Source organism: Elephantulus edwardii, unplaced genomic scaffold (assembly GCF_000299155.1).
Source record: "Elephantulus edwardii isolate Elephantulus edwardi_28Jun2011 unplaced genomic scaffold, EleEdw1.0 scaffold00253, whole genome shotgun sequence".
Classification (NCBI taxonomy): domain Eukaryota; kingdom Metazoa; phylum Chordata; class Mammalia; order Macroscelidea; family Macroscelididae; genus Elephantulus; species Elephantulus edwardii.
Window position 1 is genome coordinate 2,058,580 of NW_006400003.1, and position 23,359 is coordinate 2,081,938.

The 23,359-nt window shown below is 34.5% G+C and overlaps 1 protein-coding gene across 2 annotated transcripts in view; it reads right to left on the minus strand.

Annotated features, from left to right (window-relative positions):
• Positions 1–988: 988 nt before the first annotated feature.
• The window catches only part of NCAM2 (neural cell adhesion molecule 2), a 781,544-nt gene continuing 759,173 nt past the window's right edge, over positions 989–23,359 (minus strand). The window contains exons 16-18 of one of the 2 annotated variants that reach the window (XM_006899357.1): positions 11,233–11,437; positions 3,038–3,157; positions 989–1,410 (exon numbers count right to left, since the gene is read on the minus strand). In XM_006899357.1, the coding sequence (XP_006899419.1) occupies positions 1,302–1,410; positions 3,038–3,157; positions 11,233–11,437 (434 nt within the window). In that variant the 3' untranslated portion in view covers positions 989–1,301. The remainder of the gene's footprint in view (positions 1,411–3,037; positions 3,158–11,232; positions 11,438–23,359) is intronic. The other variant, XM_006899358.1, reaches the window with a different exon arrangement.

A 23,359-nucleotide genomic window follows, 5' to 3' on the forward strand; every position in this document is an offset into this window, starting at 1 on the left:
TACCTCTGGGAGCTTGCATAGCTTGGAAGTTAATAAATATATCTGGATTAGGCCCTAACAAATGATGTTAGAAAATTTTTTTGATGAGTTAAAGGATTTCCTCAACAAATTTTGTTTTTCTAAAAATCACAAAATTATTTCCGGCTCCAGTATTCCTCAACATACACAAATAGTGAAAAGTCATTGTTTACCAAGGTCATTTTAAAAAACATGTATAGATAAATAATTAACTCAATTAAAGATTTTAATTTCCATTTAGCCAATTAAGTTTAATATTTGATCTATACCACTGGGAATATGAGTTATAAACAAAGATTACCTCAAAATATGGGCTAAAAAATGTATCTAGGCTATGGTTTTAAGTATTTGAATATTAGAATCTTATTTAGTAAGATTACAAAAATCATCATTACATGGATATGAATATATAAAGACAATATATTGATATTATTCCCATTTCAATTTACTTTATTTGAAGCTGAGGGCAAAAATCAGTAACATTTTCATTTGCAATATATTTAATTTTTTAATTCATTCTGTATGACTATGGCATATATAAAGACAGAAATTTAGGTGTTTTTCTAATTTGGTTTTACACACAACGAATATTCTTTCAAATGGGTAACAATTTTGATCTGGCACTTCAAGCTATCAAAAATCAACATTGAAACAGCACTGTAATCATAACTTGAAAATAGTTCTCCAAAGTGTCTCTCAACATCTTTTGTGAAAATCTGGCTCCTTTAAACCCTAGGTTTCCTGAAATTTCTCTGATAAAGAAATTACATTTATTAAGTGCCTTAATCTTAAACTGAAAAGCCACTTTTTTCTTCTTGTTTTATTGGAAAGCCACTTTAATAATCTTACATAAATTTCAAGGACATGCAGAACTTTCTTATATATTTAATTCACAAAGCTTTTTTTTTTTCTCTGTTGTTGTTGCTACTTTGTTTTTTCTTGTACCCCTGGTCATTAGAGTGGCTGTATCATGAAACACAGTTCTTAAGAAATAGAGCACGTTAATATACAATAACTGTGTTACTTCAATAGTCAAATCAAATTGATACCCAAGTGTTGGTGCCAGATAAGTTCCTACCCTGAAAGTCTTAACAAAATAAACAACAACAGCAATAAAAGAAAAGGACCATGAACAGGAGTAATTTATCTTATGTATATGTGTACAAGCTATTCCAAGCTAAAAGTTTCCCAAGAAATTAAGGTCAGTGGAATAGTTTTGGTCATAGGGTCACGGTAATCCATATGCTTTTTGTAGGGTTGTTCAAGTTGTAGTAAATCTTTTGTTATGCTTTGCTGTCATCTTCTTTTGATTGTATATCATTAGCAACTTTAATTTCTATAGTTTCTGAACTTAAGACATCTTTGCCATTTTCTTCTTTTAAAGGCAATTTTCTGGAAAGAAATTGAAAAAAGAATAATAGTTAACGCTATAGGTTATTTTTCTAGCACTTATATTTGAAACTGTTTTCTTCAAATAGGTTAAATGCCTTGGAATGTAGAATGCCATTAAAATAAGTTTAACAAAGCAATATCAAATCAATAGAAAAATAATTAAAGAGAATAAAATCCTATCATATGGTTAATTGCAAAAATATGCTGTAATAGAAAATAACAAATAAAATATTTAAATGCACTAAATATTGTATTGCCAGTTGGCTAAATATAATGATCATTTGTGAATATTAAAACATAATTATTCAGTTTTGTCCTTTTATAACAGATATTTCATTCAACATAAGGTCCTCCAGTCTCACCCTTGTTGTGTAATGTTTTTAGAGTTTATTACTTTTCAATGCTGTGTAATATTCCATTATGTGAATGTGCCATAATTTTTCTATCCATTAGTTTGTTGATGAGCAGTTAGGTTGCTTCCATCTCCTTGCTATTGAAAATAATGTAGCAATAAAGATGGATGTTACATATTAGGACTGTCAAGGGGGTATACGGGAGAATAGGAAAAAAGTGGATAGATAATGAATGCTGTCCTAGAACAGATAAGGGGAAGAATGGTCTAAAAAGGATAAATGATTAAGATATATATATATATGACAGCAATCTGGAACAAGTGGTGCATTGCAAAGTTTAGGAGGTAAGGAGGGGGAGCGAAGAAATGTGCAACAATAAGTGAATAAATGAAATAAACAAATTAAAATATTTCAACACCTCTACCACCCAAAAAATACCCACCAATAAAAAAAATGCAATTATTAAGAGTTTTGGGATATAAAAATGGGAAATTTTGTTTTCTAAACTAGGTGATTTACAAGTCATCATGTTCATGGCTTATGTTCAATAATTGTTCATGTTCAATAATAGTTTCTATCTATTGTTAAATAAAATAAATGAGAATGAGAAAAGTTTTTAATAGATGTTACTGTTACTTTGACCTAATTGCTATAACTATAGTTTCAGAACATTCCCACTGTTGTTGTTATTGAGTACCATCAAGTAAGAACCGACCTTTCGCTGGCCTCCAGTGGGTTTTCAGAGGCCATTAATCATATAGGAGGAGATTGCCCACTCTTCTTCCTTGGAAGAACTGGTGGATTTGAACCACACGCTTTCAGGTTGCTATGCAGTTTCTTACCACTAGGCCCACAATGTTCTCTCTGATATGCAGGCACGAATATTTCTCATTCTTCTTTGTAATTTTTAATAGTACATTCAGAACTTTATTTGTATTTAAAACCATCATAATTTATATCAAAAGTGCTGTTATCCTCACACAATCTATTCAAGTTAAAATCAATCACTTTGAAAGCATTCTTTTCTTTAAGTGTTGAAAATCTAGTCTGTAACCTATTTCTATCTTTGTTATATTTGTGAGTAAAATTACAGATATGTGTTTTAACACTTTATTTTACTCTGACTTTGATACAGTTTCTTTCATATAAACATTTCAAGAGAAAATGGATTTAAATATTCCAATTGGTCTTCACTTAAAAATGCATATTTTCACAAAGCAGAATGTGTTACCAATTTGCTAATACTTATCTAAAATTAATTTTAAATGACATACTCAGGTTCTGTTAGTGGTGTGGTTTCATTTGGCTCATTTACTGGACTCCCATCTTCGTGATTAGTAATTCTTTCATCTTCTGTTCTCATCTCCACTATTGGTTCTTTTGATCCATCTTTCCTAGAAAAAAAAAAAAAGAGGAAACAAATCTTGCCTATGTATTGTAAAAATGGATTCATTATGGACCCTAGTCTAAAATTTTCAATTAAGTTCTCATCCATCTCAAGAAAATACAATCTCGTTACATTAAGAGTAACTTAAACAAATTTATTTTTATTTTCTGTTAAACATATTATGTATTTTCATACAGAAAGAAAAAAAAGGAAATCTCACCTACTTTATCCTTTACTCATTCAATTTATGTTCATTTTTTAATAAGGCGGTACACACTTTAAATACTGTTGTACAATTCATTTGGAATATGTATGAAGAAATTCTATTAAACATTATATATAAAATATACTTAACCACACTTTTTAATGTATTCTTAAAAACATTCTTTTAAATGAATCATCATAAATGATGTTTCCATTACAATATTTGGAAGATACTATTTTATATATAAATTGTTATTCTCTTGTAATTTCTCTGTGAATTTATATAAAATATTTTATGTATAACATATACACATGTATCTAAGAATTTAATAATTAAGTAATGCATGTTAATATATATTCATGACTTTCATCTACTAAGTAAAATATCAGTAAGAAATATATATTCATGATATTTTAAGTTAAATTTCCAATGCATTATTCATGCAGTTTATTTTGCATAAAGTCACTATGCATTATAACTGATTTGTTTGTTACTAAAAGTAGCAATAAAATGTATGCAAGTAAGTTTAGTTTTTTTCTAATAAATAGAAATTAAAGGCAGAACTTTTACTGTAATGGCATACCTCAAAAAGTTAGCAGAAAGAAAGAGAAAGTGCCTTTTGGTTTATTTCTCTTTTGAACTTTTCTTAAGTATAAAGATCTACCAAAAAGAAGTGGTTGAATGTGAAAAAAAGCATATAATTCTGCAAAAATCTATAAATTTGTAGATATAGCCATATTTGAAAACATTTACAAAAAATTGTGATGTGTGATGGAATGGATTAGAATGATACATTTTTAATTCTGATTTGAAATATGACACAGAGGAAAAGAAACAGAAAATAAGGACAGTCTTCAACTGTTCCCGTTGTTGCTGGAAGGTAGGTTTACCACAAAGCAATGTATCACATGCATTGTAGATCTTCTTCTTTAATCAGTCAAAGGTAAATAAGATAAAACAAAGAATTGAACTCTAAGGATTATTAACTTTAACTTATAGATTTCATTCTATGCAACAAGAAATAAATAATAATTTTGAAATCATAGGAACTAGATAGAAAAATATTTTTATTTAGGACTTTTTTTCTCTTACTATAAAGAGAAAAGAGAAAATACAATTGTTAGATAAATTCAAATAGTCTTCCCTCCCTTCCCCACGGGTAAACATATAGATATGGATAGATAGATTAGATATAGATAGATATAGATATAGATATAGATATAGATAATCTCTTTATATATCTCTTTATATATCTCTTTATATATCTCTTTATATATATATTTTCTTACAATATTGAGATGGTGAAATTGGTAACAAATTCTTTCAGTAAAAAAGAACATACATCAGAGTGATGATTCTTTGATGGGAAATATGTTATCATGGGGTATTTTAAATAATTATTAAAATTATAGGATGCATTTTTGTCAAAGAATACTAAATTGTTAATATAGATTTTTTAGTGAAAGGAGAAAATATTTAGAGGCTGCAGAGTATAAATATTTATTCATAGGGGGAAAATGATATTAATGCAAAAGAGAGGAGCCAAGGAAAACAGTATTTTATTCAAAGTTATTCATCCTTGAAATGAGTTCTTAAAAAGCATGTAAACTAGGATTGTGAACAAAGCAAACAAATACAAAATCAGTGGCCTGTATATTTCTAACAGACCATAGAAATATTGAGACTTGAACACAAAAATACTAAGGATGATAAAACATTTTGGTCAGATAGAAGGTTTTCTTACCTTAGCTTTCACTTAATGCACATATATATATGCCTAACCTAAAGAATGTATTTCCAAGTAGAGAAAATAAAATCTAGAGGTGAATAAGCAAGCTTTTATTAAGGTAGTTCCTGTAACTTTAGCGAGTAGAGAGTTGTACTCCCAACTGAAAGTGAGTAGGACGTTTGCACTTGGACTCCATAGAAGATAGTCCCATTCCATGTGATTTGTTACAGTTTTTGGGTACCCTGGAGTCAACTATGACTCATAACAACCCTATAAATAATGCATCTAAACTTGCTTTATCCTGTGTCATCCTCATCATCTCTGATAGCACATTCATATAGTCACTGTGTCAATTCATCAGGTTCACGGTCTTTCTCTCTTTTGCTAACTATAAAAAGAATGGTAGCAGCACGGGGACAGCAGAGTCTGACTTCTACTTATTCCACAAAGGGGAACTGTCTCCATCAATAATATCCATAGTACAAAACTAAGTCTTATAAAGTCAGGCATGGTCCCCATACTTCTACAGCTGTTTTGACTTACTGCCTCTGAAAACCTGCTGGAAGGTCAGCTTTGACTTGGTCATGACTAGATGGTACATAACAACAACAGGAAGTAGGATTGGCCATCCATTTCTGAAATAGCAGGCTTCTGAAGATTTTATAAACAATAGAGGGATACAGGTAGCTATAGTATTAGAGGTAAAGCCCAGATTGAAGTCAATCAAAATGAGGAGAAAAAAGCTGCATATGTCCTTTAGTAATTGGAATCTGGTATGTACAAGTATTTTGAAAAACTACAAATTGTCAAAATTAAAAAGAATGTATGAACATTGACATTCTAGGCATTAGTGAGAGATGATGGACTGGCATTGGCCATTTTTAATCAGACAATCATGTGATATTTTATGCCAGGAATAAAAAAAGAAAAAGCAAGGAAGAAAAGTGCTACATCCATATCTATGTTAAAAACACAAAGTGGATCATTGTTGTTGTTGTGTACCATGGTCAGAACCAAGCCATAGTTGACCTTCTGGTGGGTTTTCATAGGCAGTTAATCACATCACAGGATATTGTACATCCTTCTCCCTTGGAGCACCTGGTGGCTTCCAACTGCAAGGCTTTGGATTGCTTCTTGCCACTAGGCCTCTAGATATGTGGCTATAAAATTCAAAATTATAGATTCACTTATGTTATATTTCATTACTCATATTTAAGACTTGTTGTTCTGTACTCTATGGACTGGCTCATAGCTGATCCTTCAGCAGGTTTTTGAAGAAAATAAATCTCACAGTAGTTGGTTTCTCTCATCTTTCTTCCATGGAGTAGCAAGCAGATTGGAACTGTGAACTATAAGCCTTTTTTGGGTTGGCAGTGCAATTACTTATCACTACTGCATCAGTGATCCTTTATTTAAGAATAGTAGGTAGAAACATTTTTTTTTACACCTCATCGTGATCAAAACAGAATAAAGGGAAAGCTTATAACAACACAAATATAAAGCAATACTCTTCTCTAGCACCACAGCTCAAAGGCATCAATTCTCCTTCAATCTTTTCTAGTCATTGTCCAACTCTCTGACGCATAGCAAGTGATTGTAAAACCATGACCTGTATCAGATACACTTTAGTCTCCAGAGAGACACCATTGCTCTTCAGTACTTTGGTGTGATCCCTAACAACAGACTTTCCCATTGCAATACACAGATTGTTGATAGATCTTCCACCAATCCTGACACCACGTTCCTCCTCACAGAGCACAGCCTCAAGGATAATCTGTTCAGCATACAGGTTGAAAAGGTGTGGAGACAGGACACATCTCTGGCATATGCCCTTCCCAATTTTAAACCATGCAGTCTTTCTTTGCTCTGTTCTGAAGACTGCCTCCTGGTCCAATATAGGTTTCGCATTAGCACAATCAAGTGTTCTGGGATTCCCATTCTCAGAGTCAGCCACAGTTTGTTATGATCCACACAGTCTAATGCCTTTGCATAATCAATGACACACAGACAGACATTCCTCTGGTACTCTCTGCTTTCAGCCAAGATCCATCTAACATTAGCTACAATATCCCTAGTACCATGACCCATTCTAAACGTAGCCTGGACCTCCAGCAGTTCTCTGCTGATGTGCTGTTCCAGTCATTTTTGCATAATCTTCAGTAGAAACTTGCTTGCATGTGAAATCAGTGATATTGTTCTATAGTTTCCACACTCTGTTGGGTCACCCTTCTTTGGAATGGGAACAAATCTCTTCCATGCAGTTGGCCAAGTGTTTGTTCTCCAGATTTCTTGGCACAACTTGGTGAGCACGTCGAAGGCAGCATCTGTTAGCTGAAATATGTCAATTTGTATACCATCTATTCTTGTGGCCTTATTTTTTTGCAGTTTCCTTCAAAGCAGCTTGAACCTCTTCCTTCATCACCGTAGGCTCTTGCTAATACGTTGTTTCATTAAAGAAATTGAATAAAGCATAGAGAAATCAAATATTGCAATTTTTTGTTGTTGTTGTCATCGAGTTGAGCATGACTCATAGCGACCCTATGAACAAAAAACCTGAAGTCTTTCTATAACTATCATTGTTTCTCAAATTTCATAGAGTTTCCACAGGCATGTAGCATCCTAATACTTGCTTTGTTTGGATAGTAGATGAAACTACTCCCTATTGTGTTTGATTTCTATAAATTCTTTTTAAATTTTCATATTTTATGACTGGTTCTGATCCAAGTTAGACTACTGTATGCAGTAAAATTTAAGAGTTGTTATTAGTAGGTGCCATCAAGTTGATTATAATGCATAGCAATTCTGTGAATAACAGATTTGGATGTCTTTGTGTTATGATGTTGATGAAAAGTACTGAATATGCCGTAGACTACCAAGAGAACAAACAAGTCCATCTTGAGAAAAGTGAAATCAGAGGGCTACTTAGAAGCTAGCATGGTGAAACTTCATCTTACATATATGGACCTGTTTGAGGGGTCAGTCCTTGGAGAAGAATATCATGCTAGGAAAATTTAAGGGTCAGCATAAGAGAGGAAGACCCTGGACAAGATAGATCGACACAGTGATTCTAGAATGCTCTCATGTGTTTCAGAGATGGAGAGGGTGGTACAGGAAAGGACATGTTTCAGGTCTATTGCTCATAGGGTCGCTATGAGTCACAGTCAACTTGCCAGCACCTAACAACAATCACTGTCTTGCACCATCCTCACTATCTCTGTCATGCTCAAGCCTTTTGTGGCCTGCACTGATCTGTCCCATTGAGGGTTTGCTTCTCTTTTATTGACCCTGTACTTTTCCCAACATGAGGTCTCCTTACCATGGAATGGTACCTCCTGAAAATACGCCCAAAGTAAATGATAAGATGTTTCACCATTCTTGCTTCTAAAGAGCACTCTGCTTGTTTTTCCTCCAAAACAGATTTGTGGCTTCTTTGGAAGTTCCTGGCATATTCAATTCACTTTTCCCACACCACAGTTCAAAGACATAAATTTTCTTTGGTTTTCCTTCTTCATTGTTCAACTTTCAGATGCATAGGAAACAGTTGAAAATACTGAGACTTGGATCAGGCACACTTTCGTCTTTAACTTAACATCCTTTCTCTTTAAAACTCTGGATATGACCTTGACAGCATAATTTCCCAGTATAATATGTCTTTCAATTTTTTGAATGCTACTACCAAGGTGGATGACTGCAGATTCAAGTAAAAGTAAATTGTTGACAAATTCAATATTTTTTCCACCTATCTCAATATTGATTAATATTTGATTTCTTTAGTAAGTGACTTAAAGTCTTCTTCACCTTCTAAAAGCATGGCTTTGTCATCTGCATAATACTGACTCTTCTTAATGAGTCTTCCTCCATTCTTGATGCTATATTTTTCTTCATACATTCCAGCTAATGAAATTACTTGCTCAGCATACAGACTGAATAAAATTCTTGTTCATACCTTTATTGATATTAAACCTTAAAGTGTTCCTTTGTTCCTTCCATTCAGAACAAAGCCTAGATAGAGATTATTGATCTATCTATCTATCTATCTATCTATCTATCTATCTATGTGTGTGTATATATATATTCTTGTTCTTCTCAGTATTTGTAATACACAGACAAGCACATTTGCATAATTAATAAAACACAAATTATTTCTGGTATTCTCTACTTCAAGATCTGTGTTCTTTTTTTGCTAATGATAGACACTTATGTAATAACAGCTGCAGGTTCTGCTGCTCCAGTATAATTAATGATAGAAATTCATGAATAAAGGGTGAATTAATTTGGCATCTAACAACATACCATCTAACAATATACCTTGTGGTTTTTGATTCACCTATGAGATGTTCAAGGAGGGTAGAAGGAAAATTGATGCCTTTGAGCTGTGGTGCTGGAGAAGAGTATTGAGAATACCATGGACTGCTAGGAAAGCAATCAGATTCATCCTGGAAAGGGTTAAACTGGGTGGCTCCTTGGAGGCAAGGATTCTGAGGCTCCATCTAACATACTTTGGACATGTTGTGAGGAGAGACCGGTCCTTGGAGAGGGACATCATGCTTGTGAGGGTGGAGGGACAACGCAGGAGGGGAAGGCCCTCTATGAGGTGGATTGATTCAGTGACTGGGATAATCGGGATGGGAGTGTCAGAGACAGTGCGATTGGCACAGGAGAGAGCAGAGTTTGGGGCTGTTGTACATAGGGTCACTATGAGTCGTGAGCGACTCAACGGCACTTAACGACAACAACATGAAATTTTACAATTTAAAGAGCTGATTAGAATGAATCAAGTCTGCCAATTAGATTTCTCTTAAAATGCAATTATATTTAAGTTACTTTTTTGTAAACACTTATGGACACTGTGTGCTTAACAATTTACAAGAATGCTCTAAGTATTAAATTTCTTTATAGAATACTTGAAATGTTATTTCTTATAATTTCATCATGTATCTTCACTTTCTGCAACATTGATCAAATTTCTTTCTTTTGTCTTTCTAACTGATTATGTGGACCAAGATGAACCAATACAAAGCCTTACTTTTTTATCAGATGACAATTATGTGTGTTTTCTAATGACACTGTGTGTTGTATTGGATAATGTCTATCTTTTTACTAAACTAAACAAAAAATATAACTCATTCCTGTGGAGTTTGAACTCCTGGCTGACACTCCAGTGAATTTCCACAGCAGTAAATGGCCCAAGAGGAGATAATCTCATGTAACTGCTGGTGGACTTGGACTACTAGAGAAGGAGTCATTTCCGGATTAGCAGTGCAACTCCCTATGGACTAGGGTACTAGTACCCCTGATTAAAAGAAATCATCTGAACTTTGCTTGTTAGTTTGTTTTTCCTATCAGTGTTACTGAGAAATTATGTATTTGATATTTCCTTTGCATTTCCTCAATCCCTGAATTAAATCATACTTCTTTTTATGCTATGGCCTTTCACATTGTATTCCTTCTACCTAGAATGGCATTTTACACACTAGTAGGGTAGTGGTACAGAGTTGTTCTGCCAACCCTAAAGCAAGTGGTTCAAATCCACCAGCTGCACTGTGAGAAAAAGAAAATCATCTCCTCTTGTGTAATTACAGCATCTTTAAAAACACTGGGGCATTAGGTATTATTTGCTTCTGACTTGATAGTACATAACAGTAAGAACTATATAGACACACACCTACCGCTCAGCTAATAAATAGCTACTCTTTCTTTCTATGTTAGTCCTCTGTAAGTTTTGTTTTGTATTAAGTAACGTATGCTTCACAGCCAGAGTCAAACGTTCAATGATAGCAAAACTGGCGCTGTCTTTTGTTAACAATGGGTCTCCAAGAACTGTGACAATGCTTGGCATGTAGGTGCTTTATAAAATTTGTTGTCATGAATGAATGAATTTATAAATAAACTTAAAAAGATGGTTTAATAAAATAAAAACTATTTGTGATTTTTATTAGAGCATTAGGACATTAGCCATAGTGTGCATTATAGCAGTACTACATTTACTTAATTTTTAAAGATGCCTTGTCAAATGGTTAATAGCCAAAATGCTTGGAAAACAATGTATCCAGGACCATACAATATTAGAATAATGAGAAGTAAAGCCCTAAAATAAGCTTCAATGACACTTTTTTTCATGTTATGGGATAAAATTCTTTGTACTCACAGGTATGCAGCTTTTCCTTCTTCAATTTCTTTACTTTTGCCACTGGACCCACTTTTCTTCCCACACATTCTCCTAGTGATGCACATCAGTAATCCACATTGTCGAATAAAGAAGCAGCTGACATCTGTTATCACAAGGATTAGCAACAGTGCAGCAACTCCCAGGCCAATGACCGCTCCAAGCCCAAGACCATTAAAAAGCGTGTCTTAAAAACAAGAAAGAAAATAATCTTATCAAATTAAATAAATTTCAGTGATAAAGGAGACAACATGCAAAACTTACTGTAAAAAATTAGTTTTATCCAAGAAAAATTCAATTTAGAAGGCAGAAAATTAGTAACCATCTCATTGATAGTTTTTAAACTAGAGATAGATTGGTAGAACCTATTTTCTGTGTTTTCAAACAATATTTTAAATAACTGATAGATTAATAATATTTTAAAATATTTTTAACAAACTTTCTTTAAAAATAAAGAATTTTACTTTTTCAAAAAGAAGAGCAAACTGGGGGGGCAACGACAGAGAGGGCTGGGCAGGGAGAAAAGTACAACAATGAATGAATGGAAATCCAAAACCTCTGTAAAAGTTCATTAAGATTATTAAAATAAAATTTAAAAAAATTATCTAGGTAATCCTTCTTTCTAACATACATTGTATTCCTTATGGGAAATATAATGAATATTATCATAACTGTACTCTGTCCAAAAGTCAGAATCATTAATATATTGCCACATTGTTAAAATGTAAACACAGTCAAAACTCCTGAAAGAGTTAAATAAATATTCTATGTAGAACTATTTTAGTTTTAAGACTTTAACCAGCAAAGAGATTGCTCCAAGTTCTCTGCTTAACAAGAAATGCATTTTCAATTACTTCTTTATGAAGGTCTAGATATTCATCATTTCAGAATAAATGGCTTACTTGTATTTTTGCAGTAAAATATTTTTACAAATTCTATTAGGAAGAAGTACATTTAAAAAGATTTATGGTTTTATGGCCTTTCTAAGTTTTTGTTGTAGAATAAGGAAAGGGCAAGGGGAGGCGGGAGCCATTTTTACTTTGCATGTGATCGAGAATTGCAAAGATCCCGAAAGGCCAAGAAAAAGAATGCATGAAAGAGGTGATGGAGAATATGGTCATTTACAACCCTGCTTGCTTAAACTGAGGATGACTTGAAGCACTTTCTGCAGAAAGCCAAGGACTGCAGCCATCAGTATGGATTGAAACTCTATATCAAGGAAACAAAGATTCTCACCACTGGGCCAATTGGCAGCTTCGTGAAGGATGGTGAAGAGATTGAGATTGTAAACTGTTTTAGTTTGCTTGGCTCCACTATCAGCACTCTTGGCACCACCAGTCAGGAAATTAAAAGACATATTGTGTTGGGAAAATTTGCTGATAGAGACCTCTCCAGAGTACTGAAGAGCAATGATGTCAGCCTGGAGACTAAGGTGCACCTCATACATGCCATTGTCTTTGCAATTACTTGCCATGCATCAGAGAGCTGGACAATGGCTAGAGATAATAAAAGGAGAATTGATGACTTTGAGCTGTGGTGCTGGAGAAGAGTATTGAATATACCATAGACTGCTAAGAGAACTAACAGGTTCATCCTTGAGAGTATTAAACCAGGCTGTTCCTTGGAGGCAAGAACTCTAGGGTTTTGTCTGACATACTTTGGGCATGTTGTAAGGAGGGACAGGTCCTTGGAGAGGGACGTCATGCTTGGGAGGGTGGAGGGACAACACAGAAGAGGAAGACCCTTGATAAGGTGGATTGTTTCAGTGACTGGGGTAATGGGGTGGTTGTATCAGGGAAAGTAAGATTGACAGAGGATAGAGCAGGGATTAGAGCTATTGTACATAGGTTTACTATGAGTCGTGGGTAACTCAATGGCACATAACAACAACAACAACAACAGCATACTAAGCCAAGAGAGATGAGAGACATATTAATCAAGAGTTCTATGTACACAGTTGCTTGTGAAGGTAAGCTACACACTATAACAATATACAAATAAAATAAGAATGATGCAGAAACTAGATTAACTGTCATTGCTGTGATGTATTACCACTATTTAAAATACTTTGTAACATTCTTAAGATTAGAACTAGTCAAAGTAACTAATTATAATTACTCCTTTTAATTAAAAAAATCATTAGTTAGAATGATTACATATTTCATAAATGACATGAAACATTTAAATGATAGACACAGACATCACTATAAACATGAGTTTTGAGAAAACCATATCTGAAAAATTATTTGAAAAGTTCCCATAATTTAAAAATAATACAATAGGAGAAACAAGAATTAAAAAAGCAAGAGTGGTGTTATGGTCTTGGAATTGTAATCAGTGTCGCAAAACATAATGTACATGAACTGTTTAAAAGAAGAATAGTTCATTCTGTGAGACTGCACTCAACTTACAATAAAAAGTTAAAGTAAATCAATAATTTTAAATAATTATTGAAATGAATTTTCAATAATTTAAGTAAATTATTGAAATGACTTTTCAATCCAAAATCCTAAGATAAGTAATCTCATCCTAACTATAATATTAAAAGGTCATCCTTGAATGTGTCAAATCCGCATGATTCCTATTGTTATTTTAGTGGAATGACTGAACCTCATGCTCAATGTGATACCCTGCCTCCACTCAATAAAAAAATAGTTATTTCTTAACACTTTAATACATAGATTAGAGGTTTAAATGTAAAAAAAAAAAATTATTTGTAGCAGGTGGTCTGGCTCATTATCCAGACTTCGTGATTTACCTTGCTCAAAAATTCTGTTCTCTGTATAATGTTTCTAATGAAATTCCCTTAAATGCTACATAGATTAAGTTTATACACAACTATAGTATACTTTTGAATAGATAGAATACTTTCACTCAGAAAGAAATAATTTTTGAATTCAGAGTAACATTAGAGGAAAAAGAAAATTCTATGTTGCTTCTGAACTTGTTTTTCGTACTATAGAAGTTTTTCCTATGTTGAAGTTGCTATTGAAGAAATGCCAATGTAGAGTTTTTCATTCATAATAACTCCTAATCAATGAATATGTCTTTGCCATATGCATAGCTGGGGATGATATATGAACAGAAAGTGTTAGCCTATTCACAATGTTAGCCTATTCACAATGGTATTGGATATTCTCAAATTAATTTGAGTGGACCCAGCAGTAAAGGAAGATATCTCCACACCAGTAAAGAAGAAGCAAAAGAATATAACACATCCTTCAGCACCAGAAATTCTTGTGCCAGATAAATTTATGTTAGCGGCAGCAGCCATGGCCAAAGCATAGAACTAGAGAGCCAACATCAGGTGGGGATGACAGCTACCCACCACAGATAGAACCAGAGCTAAGATAAGAGCTATGTTTCTTGGACAACTGAGGAGGGGATGGGGAGAGCCAATATTAGCAGGACTAGTACTTATTGTAATACTATTGTATTATTGTAATTACTGTTGTAAAGCTATGAGGCTTAAAGCTTAGGTGCTTACAGAAGCGGTCCTGCCTTTATTTTGCTACTGACCCAGATTATAGTCTTTGGATCTTTCCAATACAGCTTTGAGGTCTGTGATCATTCACACTGGATTTTGAACCAGGTTAAGCAGTAATATTGGTGTTGAGATGAGTAGAAAGGGGAAAGGTAACATAAGAGACATGTCTGAATTCATGGAAATGAGTTTGTGTTGTTGATGCTGTGGATGTGGACAGTTCCTCTTCAAGGAGTTGGTTAATGTCAGACGTGACTGTTCCTATCTAGCCCTTGCTCTTTTCACAGGCAAAACCCAGAAAAAATAGCTGTTTTCTACAGATCAGTTCTCTTACGAAAACTTGATTTAAGGAAAAATGCAAGAAAAGAGAATAAGTCAACAAATAGACTCTCAGAACATTTATCAAATTTCAAAGACATATTTGAACACTCAACTTTTAAAATATCTGTTGTTCTACACAAAAAAGGAACATATAAAATTTTCTATATATCAAACAATATGCAAACAGTACTTCTATCAGCATTTTAGAAATAACATATTATTTGCTTTTTTCTATTATTATTTGCTTCTATTAGCCATACCAATGATTATTATAATTACAGTGTATTATTACACTACCAGAAATATAATTTACCCATGAGACATTTTTAAATTATGTACAAGCTACTACTTTTCTTCAAATTTCTTATCTATTATTTGAGATATGTTACAATGAATTCAATAACTAAGGTTCAGAAGAGAGAAGTAAGAAAAGAAATATCCATGACCAATTGAGTTTTGACCTTTAGACATGACTGAGTTATTCCAGTAGTTTGAACTTGTCACTTCCATTTTACTTTCAGTAACTTCCTCTGTTCAGCACATGACACAACCCTGCTTGCTGAAACAGAGGAGGACCTGAAGCGCTTGCTGCAAAGGGTCAAGAACTGTAGCCTTCAATATGGATTGAAGCTCAATGTCAAGAAGACGAAGATTCTCACCACTGGACCAATTGGCAGCATCAGGATGGATGGCGAAGAGATTGAGATTGTTCACAGCTTCAGTTTGCTTGGCTACACAGTCAACACTCTTGGCACCAGTAGCCAGGAAATTAAAAGACATATTGCGATGGGAAAGTATGCTGTTAGGGACCTCTCCAGGGTACTGAAGAGCAATGGTGTCTCTCTGGAGACTAAGGTGCATCTGATACAGGCCATGGTCTTTTTAATCACTTATAATGGGTCAAAGAGTTGGACAATGACTAGGAAGGATAGATACTTTTGATGCCTTTGAGCTGTGGTGCTGGAAAAAGAGTATTGAGTGTACCATGGACTGCTAGGAAAGCAAACAGATTCATCCTGGAGAGGATTAAACCAGGCTGCTCCTTGGAGGCAAAGATTCTGAGGCTTTGTCAGACATACTTTGGACATGCTGTAAGGAGGGACAGGTCCTTGGAGAGGGACATCATGCTTGGGAGGGTGGAGGGACAACTCAGGAGGTGAAGACCCTCTATGAGGTGGGTTGATTCAGTGACTAGAGTAATGAGGATGGGTGTATTGGAGAGAGTGCAATTGGCACAGTACAGAGCAGAGTTTAGGGCTATTGTACATAGGGTCACTAAGAGTTGCAAGCAACTTGATGGCAAATAACAACAACTTCCTTTGAGATATAGACAGACAATAATTTCTGTACATAAATAATAATGTATTATATTCCTCATATAGACACTTATTAACCTTTTTTAGCATGAAAAATATTATACTTAAAATATTTTGTAATTACAGTGTTTTTACTTAACTACAAAAGACATGACATGAGAAAGTCTTGCTGTCATCATCATCATTTCATCACTGCTGTCTTTCTTGAAGGAGACCTCTATCTAACTACTAAGCCAGCAAAGCTTGCTTGCCTCATTATTAAAATGAGAATAGTCATCATAACAATGACAATCACCAAAATTAGGTCATATGGTTGTTGTGAATTTAAATGGGTTCTTACATAAATAACATCAAGATCACATACAGTTTGACATATGGCATCAGTATTGGAGTAAGACTCATAAACTACCTGCAATATTCAGATGATAAATCCTTGCTTGCCAAAACAGAGAAGGACCTAAAGCATTTGCTGCAGAAGGTCAAAGACCATAGTCTTCAATATGGATTGAAGATCTCACCACTGTGCTAATTGGCAGCATCATGATGGATGGAGAAGAGATTGAGGTTGTTAACAATTTCAGATTTCTCAGCTCTGTAATCAAAACTCTTCTCTCTAGCAGTCAGGATACCAAAAGCAGAATTGCACTGGGGATGTCTGTTGGCATAGACCTCTTCAGAGCCCCGAGGAGCAATGATACCGGTCTAGAAACTAAGGTATACCTGATCCAGGTAATGGTCTTCATAATTACACCCTATACATAGAAGATCTAGACAATGACTAAGGATGACAGAAGAAATATTGATTCCTTTGAGTTATGGAGCCGGAGAAGAATATTGAATGGACCACCTGGGAAACAAATAAGTCTGTCTTGAAGAGGCTGAAAGTTTCTCCTTGGAGGCAAGGATTCTGAAGCTCTGTCTCATATATCTTGGGCACATGGTCAGGAGGCCCCAACCACACCAGGTGAGATGGATTGACACTATAACTGGTACAATAGGATTACTTGTGTTGGAGTCAGTGAGAGGCTTAGGATAAAGCAAGGTTCAGAGATGTTGTACGTAGCATCTCTATGGGTCTCAGGCAACTTGAAAGCACATAATAACAACAATATGTATAGCTCTTTCTGTTACAAGACTCATTTCCATCATGTCAGAACTGACTAATAGCTGACTTTCTGTGGGTTTTCAGAGGTAAATCACAAGGGAGAAGGCTGATCTTTTTTCGCACCCATGTAGCAGCAGCTTATGGATTTGAACCACCTGCCTTTAGGTTGGCAGTGCAACTCCTTATAACTAGGCATTAGAGCTCATGATTAAAAATATCTATAGAATAAAGGTTTGTGAGACAAAAACACTGAGTAACATATAAAGATAAACTCAACCTGTAACCCTTTCTTGTCTAATCAGCAATCTTTAAATGATGACTCTCTTAATAAGCAGTGAATATTCTCTTGAGAGATAATAATTTTTTTAATAATTTATGTTCTGATAGTTATATTTTAATTAAAAAATTATTTCTGACCTCTTAAATATTAAATCACTATCTCATTAATTTTCATGCTTTGGAAAAAATGAGGAAAAAATATTTGTATTTTTTCTTAAAAGGCTGTTATGGTTGTATACAATTGAGTCAGAACCAACCCAAATCTTACCTTCTGGTGGGTTTTCACAGACAGTAAATTGCACAGGAGAAGATTATCCACTCTTCTCCTGAAAAGCAGCTGGGGTATTGGAACCATGCACAATTGGGTTTGCAGTGCAGTTTCTTGCCACTAGACCATCATATGGCTACTATAATAGCTGCTTTAAGAAAAACATTTTAATGCTTCTCAAAATGTATAATTAGAATTTCTGGTGGTTACTCCAACTCTCTCAACTACAGATACCTGGTTCATCAGTTTATCAGCATTTTCAACATCAACAACTGTGAAGCCAATATAAGAAGAAAGCTGGCCAAACTGTGGAGAGACTTTGGTGGGGTGTACTCTGAAGGAGCCAAGTTAAAAATAAAAGTTTGTTTGCTGGGTGATTGAAAGAAGAGCTGACTTGTGACTCCTAGGAGACAAAGCAATTGAGGAAACCAGAGGCTTCTTGCATTTTTGTTGCTAGGCTGAAGAGACTTTCAATTGCTGATTGAAATGCTATGAGAACAAACTGAGGAATTATGTCTTGTTGTTAACCTGACTCGGAGTGTTTTTCACTAAACATAGACTTCCACAATGTGATAGCCTTTGCCTTATCCACCCCTAACCTATTTCCCTAATAAACCCCACAACTGTGAGTAAAATCTTTAGTCAATTTGCAGTAAACTTTGGGTCCAGTGATTAGTGAAAGTAGGTGCAGAATTATAGGAAGCCGTGTCTAACCTTGTAGCTATTTCGTACTGTAGATTTTCTTGAAGGGGGTAGTTCTCCTTTGCTCAGTTAAGAGAAGTTGGACTTGGCTGTTCTTATGCCACTGCATTTGTTCCTGTTACTTATGTGGTGGAGAGGTTTTTGAGCTTCCCAATTCAAACAAACTATGAAGATCAGCTAATGAAAACCTTATGATTGCAACAGAACATTTTCCAACTTGCTTGCCTTAGACACGACATCTGGAAGGATCAACCTCATAAAAATCATATTTACTAAAATAGAGTGTCAAAGATAGCATGGCAAACCCCAGATGAGGGTGTACTTGAACATGATGACTACTGTGACAATTAAGCAAGTCTGGTCAACAGTTCATCTATTTTGCATGATGTCTTAAAGAGTTTACTCAAAGGAATTGAGAAACAACTTTTACATTCTTCATGGAATTAAGTAAAGATGACCATGAAATTTAGATTTTGTGATCTTTTGAGGTTTGTTTGGTTCTCCCACCCCTCGCTCCTGGGAACTTATGCTTACTTGGAAATGTGTGCTTTGGATTTTCCACACATTATTGTTATATAAGTGTCACTTATGGACTCTAAATTATTTTCAGAAAAAATATATTTTGATATATTGAAACTAAGGATAATCATTTAATATTTTAAATAATCTTTTTAATGTATAGAATATCTAAACATATGCTTTGTGATAGCATTTTTACGGCAACTCCACTAAAATATTAAATAATTTCCAGAGACAAATGAGATCCAGAGGTTTTAGTGAATTCAGTCTTGAAAATAAGGATTGTTAATTAATCCTTAAAATTAAGACTATATAAATGAAGCACTGCACTGTTTAAATTTAAGGCTCTTTTTTTAATACTTTTGTTACTAAAAACGTTCTATAATAGAAGCTCAGAAAAAAAATATGAAATATTTATTTAATATGTCATGTTCTTGTACAAAAGTAAATATACAAGTGGAGAAGTAACTATTTAACTGATACAATGCAGTAAGCTATTAAAATATTTTTGCATTTTCTTATAATTTTTCTTTTTTATGACAAAATCTATAATAGAACTAGAGAAAAATAAATTAGATTAGAAATCAAAGACTATATATTTGTGCTTTTAGTACATCAATTTAGATGACAGAATTGGAAAATAATATATCTGACAGAATTTCTAAAATTCCCAAACCATAACTGTATCTTGTGATCTATGAAATTTAGAAACAAAATCAATATAGTTTCCCTAATTTTCTGTAATTCAATTTGAACACCATCAATACATAAAATTATTCAAATTAAATAGTTCCATTAAATTTTTTTATTTATGTATTGTCATGATTTTATTGGAAACAGTTGTCACTAATTAATTACTCTAAGTTCCAATAAAATTCTGAAAGGATTATGCTGGTTTCCAAAACTTAGTGAGCTTACAAAAAAACAAAAAAAGTTACAAAACTATCCTAACCAACAACTTGTCAAAAAATTAAGTAGTGTTTTAATTAACTGACTTATCCTCCAAATACCTGTAGAAATGCTTTCAGAATTCTGAATGTCACAATAAAGACACACACACACACACACACACACACACACACACACACACACACACACAATTTTGTGTCGTTTAGTTAGACCCAGCCTGTAACCGTCGGGAACTGATATCCAATTGTTTTTCAGTGGAACAACTGATGGTTTCGAACCATGTGCCTTTACAGAGAGATGAAGACTGGAAGAGGGGAGAATGAAAAAGCTCTAATATGAAAATTAATTGTCCAGCTCTCAGACACATAGCAAGTGATCAAAAAACCTAGCTTGAATCAGGCACACCTTAGTTTCTGAGATGTAATCATGAAGAATATCATGAACAAAAACTACCTGTCCATTTTTTTTTAACTCTGGTAGGTAGCCTAGTGTGTAAGGAATTGTCCTGTCAAGTTAAAGACTCAGTGTTCAAATTTACTGGCTTTTCCATAGGAAAACTATGGGCAAACTCCTCTCATTTGATTTACAGCTTCTGAAAATCCACTAGAGTGTCAACTATGGGTAGATTCTGACTCAACAACCTATTTCTAGATCTAGATACACAGCCTATTTTTAACTACTGAGAGTTTAGCAATGGAATTCCTGTCTTCCATTCTAGAGATGCAGCCAATGCACTTAATCACAAACTTTGTAAGAGGACAGCAGCATGCTCTTATGATACTGAATGAATTAGTTGGACTTTCTAGACTAACATGATAAAGAAATGACTAGTGACTTACTTTTGAAAAATTAGTAAATGAGAGCTATGGATAACAATCATCTACTTCTGTTACATATGAAGCCAGTATTAGTCAGTGACTATTTCAAAGACAACTATAAACAACAATGTGGACAGATGATGGGAGAAAGAAAAAAAGAATAGGAGAATCTCCAACCTACTGAAACCTAGGTGTTATAGAATCATGGACACTGTTTTATATTGTTTTCCACATAAATTATTATGAATGAAATCATTCATTCCTTTAGCAAATACAGTTGAACAATCTCATGAGGAGAACTTAAGTTCCACGTATTTTAAAAAATTTAAAACAAAAACAGTCCCATAAGTAACACAGAACTTGATTTATTTAGACTATAGAGAAGTCTGTTGTTGTTGTTGTTGAGTGCCATCAAGTCGTAGGCCACTCATAGCGACCCTATGAAGGAAAGTTCTCATCACTTGCGTGACTTTCATCCTCTCACCAGGTTCATAGGGTTTCCGGAGGCAAGCTATTACAGAAGTGGATGCCACTCCTGCTTCCAAGCTTGTTTTAATTGGGGAGCCCCACCAAACACTGTCCACCATGGGTAACCACTATTGCAGTAGACAGTGGATCAGTGTCACAGTGTTCAGCTTCACAGCAACCACAAGTTATCTCTGTACAGCAAGTGGACATACCAGGGCTATAGGACCTACAACAATGTTTGAACAAAAACAATGAAAAACAGGCCTGAGGGCATGGCCCGACACTTCTGTATTTTACCGTTCCAGCACACCCAAATGCTATCAAACCCTGGACCAGAGACCCTCTGTTCATCTGGCAAGTCTGCTCTGCTGACACCCACTCGGGGCAAAAAGAAAGCCACAAGCTTCAAGAGGTCTACTTGAAATTTCCCAAGATTAATCCCTTTATTGAACATTAAGAGAATAATAGTAATTCCAGAAAATAGTTTTCTAATATATTTGTTATAAAGTATGCCTAGGTGACATCTTTTTTGATAATCTTTGTGTAATCCACAAATTCAGAAATTTCAGATTAAAATAATTTTGAGAAATGCTTCTAAATTAAGTAAAAATAGAGAAAGTATTACATATTGTTGTTGCTGTTAGGTGCCACCGACTTGAGTATGGCTCATAGCAACACTTTGAACAAAAGATATGAACCCTATTCTATCCTGTGCCATCCTCACACTTCTTGATACACAAGAGCCAATTGCAGCAAGCACTGCATCAATACACTTGGCCGAGGGTCTACCTCTCCTTCACTGATCCTCCATACTTCCTAGCATCATGTCCTTCTCCAAGGAGTAGTTCCTCTTGGTATCATGCATAGCAAGTGGTCGGAATGACTATGCCCTGAATCAGACACCCTTATAACAAGCTGTAGCTGACACTGAAATGGGTGGGAGTCCCAGAGCACTTAATTGTGCACATGTGAAACTTATATCTGGACCAGGAGGCTACTGTGGGAACAGAGCAGGGAAACACTGCATGATGTAGAATTAAGAAGGGAATGCTTCAGGGGTGTGTTCTCCCTCCATATCAATTCAATCTATATGCTGAGCAAATTATTCAAGGAGCTGGACTCTTAGGAAGAGGAGTGTGACATCAGGATTAGAGGGAGAATCATCAATAACCTGTATTATGCAAATGACACAAGTTTGCTTCCTGAAAGTGAGGAGGATTTGATACACTTGTTGCAGAAGATAAAGGAATGTAGCCTTCAATACAGATTGTGTCTCAATGTCAAGAAAACAAAGATTCTTACCACTGGACTGATTGACAGCTTCATGATATATAGAAAAGAGATTGAAACTTTCAATAACTTCATCTTACTTCGATCCACAACTAACCTTGTTAGTACCGACAGTCAGGAAATAAGGGAACGCATTGTACTGGGGAAACCTGCAGTTAGTGACTCTCCAAATTATTGAGGCATCACATATACTCACATGTATATAATACAGCATGGTTTAAAATTAGCCAAGTCATGTGTCAGTGTTGTATCCTTTCTCCATAAGTATTCAAAGCAAAAGATCAGTCTGAATACCGGACAAAGAAAAGACCAAATGGATGGCAGAAGACACTCTTAAAATATCATTAGAACAGGAAAAGGCCAAAAGAAAGAGAAGAAATGCTGAAATACAATGAAATGAGATGTACAAATGATTTCAAAAAATAGCCCAAAAAGACAAACATAGTTTTGTAATGACATGTGCAAAGAGGGGAGGGATTGTAAAATAATGAAAGAATTTTTCTTTTACTTTTCCAAGAGGGGGCAGGGGAGGGTTGGGAGGGGAAAAAAGTACAACAATGAATGAATGGAAAGCCAAAATCTCTCTAAATTTTCTTGAAATTAATATTAAATTAAAAAAATAACAAAATA